General features: G+C 39.7%; 1 protein-coding gene across 2 annotated transcripts; it reads right to left on the reverse strand.

The window, feature by feature from the left end:
- Nucleotides 1-589: 589 nt before the first annotated feature.
- Nucleotides 590-8,238, reverse strand: LOC124141956 (BTB/POZ domain-containing protein 17-like). Of its 2 annotated transcripts, none has more exons than XM_046510158.2 (3): nt 8,125-8,238; nt 5,929-6,295; nt 590-4,993 (listed from the first exon to the last, which is right to left on the reverse strand). In XM_046510158.2, exons 2-3 carry the CDS (start codon nt 6,280-6,282, stop codon nt 3,902-3,904), a joined length of 1,446 nt encoding a protein of 481 aa, XP_046366114.1. In that variant the 5' UTR covers nt 6,283-6,295; nt 8,125-8,238; the 3' UTR covers nt 590-3,901. The 2 variants fall into 2 exon arrangements, with proteins under 2 accessions (XP_046366114.1, XP_046366115.1); XM_046510159.2 differs by having other exon boundaries at nt 5,929-6,292; nt 8,125-8,228.
- Between the last annotated feature and the right edge of the window lie 1,470 nt (nt 8,239-9,708).

Below are 9,708 nucleotides of genomic sequence, written 5' to 3' on the forward strand. Positions count from 1 at the left end.
ACACAACTCTGCACAGTAAATTGCAGCACGTAAGTCCACTTGACATCCAGAGCCACTACCGATGAGTGAGTGAGTGAGTGAGTGAGTATGGTTTTACACCGCTTTTAGCAAAAGCAATATCACGTCGGGGGACACCACAAATGGGCTTCACACGTTGTACCCATGTTGGGAATCAAACCTGGGTCTTCGGGTGACGAGCGAACGCATTAACCACCAGGCTACCTGACCGCCCCTCAAATACTGATGGATGGCTGACATTGCTGATATAAGTAAGTGTGGTAGAGAATTTGAAATGAGAGAGATCAAAATCGTCTTTCAAATGTTACTTCTTGTAAAGATTTCCTAGGTCAAATGGAAAAGAACTTTGACTTTGTTGAATTAGAACATTAGATTTCAGCTCGATTATTTGAAGCAAGTCTGATAAGTGAAAGGTTATTTGTTTTATTTTCCAACCCAACATTTTGATCATGTTGAAACAAAACTACTTGACAACAATGATGGTTGAAATAAACATAAACTGATAAACATCATCTGGTCATTTGCAAACATACAGAACAGGTGCAGCCATTAAACAATAAAAATAGTGCTGCCTAATTAATACATTATGGCCTTGATGTCACACGTGGAAGACAACACAACCTGTAGGCTGTATACCTGATCACTGAACTCAGGCATATTCTGTGACCCCAAGGAGGCGCCAGCTCTAGAGTTCCCATAAGAAATCCTGGCTTCCCCTCAGTAGAATTAAACATGGTGCAACTGCCGGTTCGTCTGAACCTCCCTCCAAATCAGGAAAGAGAAGCCTTGGACTATTCAAACTTGACAGCATCACAAGCATTTTCTCTTTCATATATCAAAACAAACACTAATTCTAACACTGGAAGTCCTTATCACGCTTACCAGTATCCATATGTAGATATCATGATGATATGATGGTTATAAAAGAAAATCTATCACTGGTCAAATGTAAATTAGTCGGCTTTATTAGACAATTAGCACAATAAAACAAAAAACAAGGATCTTTAGTGTGAATACTGTATTCGACATAATAAGCGCCCAGGGCGCTCTCAAAATTAGAAATAGGGGGCTCTTATTAGAATATAATTTTGGTGAAAGAGTTGAAAGATCGTTAATTTCGTGGTTTCTGCCGACAGCCTGAAATGATACAAAAGAAAAGTCTGTGCGTAATATAGATGACAGATACATCTTTCCAGTATTTAATTGCATGTAATTTAGGCTGCATATAACACATGAGTGCGTATTATACACGAATATATAAGTCTTGTGCACACTGATCAGTTGGAAGGGTGCTAAATGGGATAACCACTAGCAAATATATCAGAAAATATCCCTGTGGTCGCTTATTATGTCGAATACAGTATTTTGTTTCATACTAATTAAACCTCAGTTGACAAAATTATCTGCACTTGAGAGTTCATATCTCTGAAATTGTCCATGCCCTTAGACATGTAGATCCACAACCCACGAAATATATAATTTGTTGATATCTTAAATCATAAATCAATGAAAGAATCAAAAGTTTATCATCTACTACCAACAGGACAGTTATGATCATGATGGTAGAAAAAAAAGAACAAGTATGGCACTCTTTCTATCCTTCCTGTAAACACTTCCTGGTAATGACAATGAACATGAGTGAGATGCTAATTCCTGCACAACAAATAACTGGCACTTGCAAAAGCTCATGACAGTCAAGCACTTTTCTGCAACTCTGATACGAACAATGAGACAAAATTATGAAAATATTGCAGAAAAAATATGAAAACCCTCAAAGCTGCAAGAACAATCAGGACCAAGCAGCATCCGTGTGAGACACATTGACTTGGGACCAGTATTGCAACACTATCACATGCAAAGTACTTCAACATATTAGAGGGAGTGTCTGTGGTGACTTGATAAAATATACATCTGACCCTGTCTAAAAGGAACTCTCTGATAGAGTTAATATAGCCTTGGTACTACAATACATCCGTTCGTGAGTTTGAAAGCTGCATGTGCCTTTGCCACAGCTAAAATGATTCAACACAGAAACAGATGTATTTAATACTAATTCCAGAGTGGTCAAATTATTTATCATTATCATTAAGTACATTACAGCAATACTTTATTGGGGCTTATTCAACAAAACACTCTTAGCCCTACAACCCTCGGAAGTGGTGGTTAATGCCTGAAGTTGTGCCTGTCGAAGAGCAGAGATTGCCCCACTGAATGCCTACATGCTGTAGGTACCTAGGTATTGTATATAAACTGTAGTTATCTGGGACAACCAATGGCATGGTGAAAATATACACCTATTTTCTTTGAGATACATGACAATATCCTAGAAACAGGTGCTTAGTGTGGTTTTAACAAGATGATTGCTTGGGGTTTTACTGGACCCAAAACATTGCTCCCAATATGCATTCAAATGGTGAATGGACAAAAATAATATACATTGCGAGTCCTTAGCATGCTTAGGGATGTAAAAAAGTTTGAGTTAAACAAAATTGTAGATTGCACTTCCATTTTGCTAAGAAATCCACTTATCGTTCAGTGTGTCAGTGCCATGTAGATTTTCTTAAATATAACATTGAAATCCCCATCAATAGAAAGGTACAGGCTTCGCTTCATGTGTACGGAAAGACATGATGAAACTTCTAAGAAATCAATTGCCACCAGACAGCCCGGCACTGTGATGTTCATGCCCTGGACACCCAAAATTATAACGGAGAGTCACATGGATTTGAAATAACACAGCCCAGTTAATGCCTGATTTCAAAACACATTGCAGTTGTACATACAAATTAACATCAAAAAGAAAAAAGGTGGGCAAGGAATCCACGTATTAACTTTGTTTTCTCAATACTGCATTCAACCACAATTCTGCAATGTCCACAACTGCAGTGAGATATTTGTTGGTGGTATATGCTGACATGCCATAAAGTTGACAGTCCATCAGTGACGCAGAGACAACACCAGTCACTATATCAATATTTCCAGAGGTTGACATATAATAAGCAATGATGGCACACTAGCAACTGAATATTAAACAATATTGAAAATATTTAACTATATGATATGCATGACAAAGATATTGAAAAAATTCTTACAGTTTCAAATATATGGGGTGCTGTGCAATCTATGGCACTGTAGATTAGATCTACTTATGAATCACATTGAAATGTTAATGTATAATTTCTTGGTAGTAAATAATCAATCATCATAGCTAAAGGTATTTGTGGTGCAAATCAATTTACATTTAACGAAAAGTAAAAGCTAACCTGTCATCATGTTTATTTGCCTCTATGTGAATTTGAGCGTGTTGAGTCTATATTTCTCAGCAGTGTCACGTTCAACAGGTGATGACTAACTGAAAATATTCTGTTACATAACCTGTTGTGTTTCCCCTGAACACAAAAACATACCAGCAGGCTTCATGGACATCCATCACAACATCAAGACAACGATGCTACAGGTTTCAGGCCAGTCACCAGTCAACACAGTAAACATGGACAGTCCATCTTCCATATGTACAGATTACAATCTCCTCAAAGGTGATACGGAAGTGGGTCACAAATGTGCAAATCATGCAACAATGCAAACTTTGAACCAATGCTTGCTCCCCTTCCGTCTGAATCCAATCGTCCGTCCTTGCATGTAGCGGTAGTAACAACGAATAACGACCCGCTGAATCAATGAACCTAACGCAACCCAGTTGTGTAGGTAACAAACATGGATACTTCATTCTTCCATAAGTAACAATATCTCCACACTGAAATGTTAGGAGTTTACCGTCTCAGACACAAGGTACACATCCTATCGAAAACATCAACAGTTACGGTATTCCATATCCTTCATGGACATCACAACAGAATGCCAACAAACCATTAACATACACCAGTTATTCCACAGGCTTTAGAGCAATCTGCAGTATAAGATGATCGTCAACAAGCAGGGGCGAGTCGGGCTGACACAGATCAGCAACTGTCACCTTCTTGTCCATCTCGGTGTCTGTGGTGTAGCGAGCCTTGGAAAAGTTCTTCTTCCCGGACACAGTATGGAGGATCTGATCCCGATCCACTATGGACAAGTAGTACTCGATCGGACGAGGCTGGTCTAGAATCAGATTGGAGTACAGCACAACTCGGAAGTCCTCGCACTGGGCTGAGTAACCTTTTGGGTGGACCTTCAGCTCCCATTCCCATGTCTGAGCTGGGAAGGAAGAAGCTCGGGTTGAGAATCGGAAACCCACTTCCGTGCCTTTGGGACAGGCGGAGTAATGGGAGACCTGAAGACGTTTGTCCCATCGGAGATCTGTGTAGTTCCGTAGCAGGAAACTGGAGCTCATGAATTCCTTGACGTTGGCTCGCTTTGTGAGAGGCAGGGCATGGAACTTGTAAGCCAGCATGAAGGCTTTCTGGAACAGCTCTGGGTGTTGCTGGTACAGGCTACTGGACTCTACCTCACATAGCTGTTCTGAAGTCATCATTGGGAAGCGGATGTACTCCATCACTTCAGTGAGATTACTAACCTGGGCCATGCGTTGTGGGTGGGCTTGGGACTGGATCCATTTCACGGTTGCCTCCCACAGCTCAAACTCATCCTTGGCGCTGAGATCAGAGCTTCGGAGGAACTCTATGAGCTGGTCCTTCTCAAGGTTGAGCCACTCGGCTTCCCACTCCTCCGAGCCAATAATCTCGTCCATCTTCTCGGCCAGTGCCTGGACGCATGCAGTGACGAGGCGCTGGTGGTAGCACTTAGTGGAGTATTGGAACCACACATGGAACACATCCTTTAGCTGCAGCTTGGGGATGATGTAGGATACTGCGAATGTGATACACACATCTCTGAGGTCTTCCACGTTGTATTTGTCGGCAAGGATGAGCACAGGGAGAGTGTTGTCGATGTTGAGCTTAATATGGCAGCCATAGAGAAACTTAAGAAACCTAGCGAACACAGTGTTACATATACTGTCCTCAACTAACTCCACATCCTGAAATATTATTGAAACAATCATTAAATAAAGCAATCATGCAGGCATATAACATTTGACTCAAGTTATTTATTGCATATTTTTAATATTAAAATTTGATCATTATTGTTGCATATCTACAAATGTTCAGGTGAGCTGTTGAGTCATATGTCTCTTATCGTTATATCAAGCTGTGCATATGGAATGACAAAGAGAAATGCTTTGAAGACATGCTTAAAGGTCAGCCAGGTTATTTGTTTTGAGTTATTGTTACTTTTAGGAATATTCCAGCAATATCACAGCAAGGAACACCTGAAATAGGCTTCACACATTGTACCAATGGGGATAGAACCCAGGCCTTCGGCACTAGCAAACGCTTTCACCACTAGCCCAACCTACTGTCCCAAAGCTGCTTTGAATAGTATTTCAGTTAATTTGTGAGCATCTCATCTTAATCATGTTAATGTGGGAGGAAAGTCTAAGTAATCATGGTAACATTGAAGTTATGTGTTTACGTTTTTGATGAAGAACAGTTATGGACCTGACAAACCAAGTATTCCAAGGGAATCTAGGATTTGAACTCAGGAACATAGAGTTCAGGTATGACAGATGGTTACAACAATGATGATTAGGAATTCTTACAGCTGAGGATTCAATATTGTCAAACATGTAAATTTAAAAAATGAACTAAACTCTTGAGGCCCTCATTTAAAAAAATGCAGCTTATTGCAACAAATAAATAGACAAATAAATTTACCGCAGGCCATAAGGACCCATCCAACTTTGAAAATAAGAGCCAGACATGAGATTTACCTGTCACGGACCCAGGGGCAGGTGCTTATTTCGAGCGCTGGCCTACAGTCTGGTAAATCAATGACCATGCCACCCAGAATTAACCCAAATTGAATCAGGCGAGTTAAGAATCCAATTGTCAAATAAAGAGTACCAGTACCAACCTTCTTTCCGGAACTGGACCACTCAGAACTAAACATCCTCTCGAAGACATCGCTGGCTCTGACGAGGACTATCTTGTGAGCATAGTATCTCTGTCCCCCAACTACCAAATTCACATCACTTAACAAGGAGTTGTTGAAGAACTTGCTCTGTTCTGCAAGAGCCTGTCTCTCATTGCCATAGCAATCAATGCCCTCTGGACTTTTCAGCGCCAGCGAAATGGAGGTAGGAGACAGCGCCATGGATTGTGTGTTGGGGGTGAAGGTCACCCGGGCGGAAGATGAGCGTGTGTTGTCGGTGGCGGCATCTGTTGGGGCATCAAACGGAAGATTCTGTAGGTTCGGGGGAGAAGCCATGGATCTTCTCCTGCTGAATAAAAGATGCAAATCTTTAGTCATCCCAAAAGCAAGAAATCACATATTGGATGTGTTTACAGTACAAACCTTTCAAAACTCAAGGGGACCTTAACCTGAAGTCTGGTCAGTCTACAAATGAAAGTAACTCTGCACTGTCGCATTGGGATGTCCTCAGATCTTTGTTTTGCGGTAACTTCTGTATCTATTTGTAATAAGGAATTCCCATGTGTTTCCCCAGGAAAGTGGAAGTAGTCCTTCATTATTTATGTCATTTCAAGAATACAGTCCCCTGAAAGACACGGATCCCAGAGTGTGTCATCCATACGCTTATGATCGTCAGTTTCACAGTCATCACAGTGACTGGTCCCTCATCCAATGGAAAACCTGTATATCGCGTAAACTTCATATGAAAAAATCGTATTGTATATCCCTAAATTAATATTTTGATATTAATATCAAGCTGCCCTACATTTTGGATCATTATAAAGTGTAAATAATTATTACAATAACTTCTTTGATAGGCATTTAGAAGTTGGAGTACTAAGGATAAGATTTTATGGATTAACAACTTCTTTATTACAATTAAGAGTGCCGTTTTGGTGTAGGTTCACTTGCTTGATAACGGTGTTAGAACCTTCACCGAAACCGTCCTCTTAATTGTAATAAAGAAGTTGTTCATACATAAATTCTTATCCTTAATTATTACAATGACTGAAATACTTCTACCACTAAAGTGACACATTGGAATAAAAAATAAATATCATATTTCAAGCAATGAAATAGATCAACACACAGTCTGCTCTCTTTTCCGTTCTGACTTCTAAATGGTATTACCTCAAATGTTAATAATGTCAGTATTTCAAACATGAACACAATCAATGCAAAAAAGAATAAGCTGGCAAAAACATCAACAATCGAATACCAAAATGTTAATGCCAAAAACTGTACAAAACAAATCTCACCCATAGCCAAGTTGGCAGGAACTAGCAGATAGCCATGTCCCTGACTAAATGCAACCCTACAGCACAGAATATCTGTCGTGTTTGTTAGGCTGGTGGCCATTGGTGTACAGGTGGAAATCTAGTGGATTTCATTACATAAACACAGTAGAGACCACACCTGAAGCAAGGTATGGGCTGAATGTCAAGTAAATACACATTGAATGGGATGTGACATTATAGAGAGCGTCCACCAGTTGAGAGTACAATGCTAGACTGGACACGCCCACCCAGGACGACTTTGTCAACAGGGGCAAACAGTGTCTGTCTGTAAAGGGGAGACACCAAGGTGATAGTCAAACAGGATCTGTTTCTTCATATCACGCACACATTAAAAATATGTCAATAAAATAATCAAGTCCCTGTCACTGGACTTGGTTGATAGCTATTTAAATTCTATCACTGTTCATTGCAGATGAAATATCAACTGGACATGTCTAAGTATTGTTTTGTCTGTTTTATAATCAGAAAGGAAACTGCTCAACAAAAATTTCACTATGAAAATATTTCACTGTCAGCATTGTCTAGACAATTATACCCAAAAATCTAAATTAGGTTTTACTTTTGATAACTACACTAAAATCTTATCAACCCCTGTAAATTACAGACTTTTATTTTAACTACTTGCAGTTAGACATTACTGAAGTCTCACATATCGATCTGTCTGCACCTCAGGGTAATGAAATTGCACTTGCAGTAAACGCCACTGTCACTGGATAGATCTAAAATTAGATTCCCTAATAACTGAACAACAATAGACATTTCTGGATGCTTGGTTGTGTCGTCCATTCCAAAATTGGCTCAGCTTTATTACATGAAACTTAGCTGTCGTCGTTATACCTACCAGTGTGAGTCCTACTTGCAGACAAAACGATTCGTGTGACAATATAGCAGGAGCATTTTCGTTCACACCAGACACCAACGAGTCTCAATCTTTGTTTACATCGCTTCCGGATATATTGACTACGCATGCGCGGATATCAGCTGGTTTTGACGTAAACATTTCATTGATAAATTTGTCACGCGCATCGAAGGGGTGAAAATGAAAGACACCCAGCCGGGAATTTAAATTTGCGTCTATCTAACGACGCTTAGGCAATAAAGAAACTTTAAAGAGGCCAAGCCATAATTTTGGCTAGATCTATTTAAAAGCTGCTTCACATCAGTGAAATCGAAATATTTGAATTCAGAGTTATTTAGACATTGTTTTTGAGCTACAACAGCCGCGAGAGTGACGAGTATGCTAATCTGTGTCTGACGATGATATTGATGATGACCGCATCATCCCGAAAGAAAATATTTATTTGTAAGTACTTCTTTCGCAAATCATATTGGTAGGGTTATATCAAATTATATGATCTTCGAAATACCGAACACTTGCTATTTAGCCTAGAAAAGATTTGGGTGGTTGGTTTGTTGTTTAACGCCGCACTCAGCAATATTCCAGCTATATGACTGCGGTTTGTAAATAATCGAGTCTGCACCAGACGATCCAGTGATTAATATCACGAGCGTCGGTCCACACAATTGGGACCGATGACATGTACATCAACCAATTCAGCCAGCCTGACCACCCGATCCCGTTACTCGCCTCCTACGACAAGCATAGTCGCCGTTTACGGCAGGCATCGGTTGCTGAAGACCTATTCTACCCCGGATCTTCACGGGTCCCTAGAATAGCTAGTTGCTGAGATAATATACCTAGAATAAGTATTTGCTAAGATTATATTTATTGCAGAAAACGTTTCATTACGGAACAAATGCAATATTTATATGTCAAAACATTTTGGTTCTACATTCTCCCCTGGCTCTGAACCTCCGATCTCACTGAGCCGGAACGGCTGCTTATAGTTATTTTATTGTTTCTATCAAAATGATATATGTTGAGATACTATAAGCATGGGTTTATGAAAGCTGCATCAGTGCTTGTTTCCAACTGGCAGAAGTCTGGTGGCCGACTGCCTAAGTCGGGTGCCATCATTACCACGTCCGAATGTATCATACTATATATTACCTTTATATGTATATATATCTTTCATTGCGCTTATGTAGAGTATGAAAATAAGAAAAATTTTACAGACAGCTGCTTAATTGTTTGTAACCACGTATCATGGCTGCATTTCTACCACGCCCATAGTGACACTAGAGATGGACCTGGTCATCCATTAAAAGGTTCTTATTTTCTTTTTTTACCAACACAAAATTGCATATGATCGACTTTTAAAGTGCGCTGAGGTTAAGAATTCTATAGGTGAAAAATATATCCTGGACCGCATTTGTACTTATATGCTTTTACTTATTAATTGCCTTACATAGAAATATTAACGTTTGAAGTTATGTTAAATAAACCTATAAACGTCCACCTACCATCCTCTGTTTCGCCATGCTGTTTCCATGATGATTCGTTATGGATTCTGATTGAACCACT

Source organism: Haliotis rufescens, unplaced genomic scaffold (genome assembly GCF_023055435.1).
Source record: "Haliotis rufescens isolate VD_foot unplaced genomic scaffold, xgHalRufe1.0.p SCAF_526, whole genome shotgun sequence".
In the NCBI taxonomy this organism is placed as follows: domain Eukaryota; kingdom Metazoa; phylum Mollusca; class Gastropoda; order Lepetellida; family Haliotidae; genus Haliotis; species Haliotis rufescens.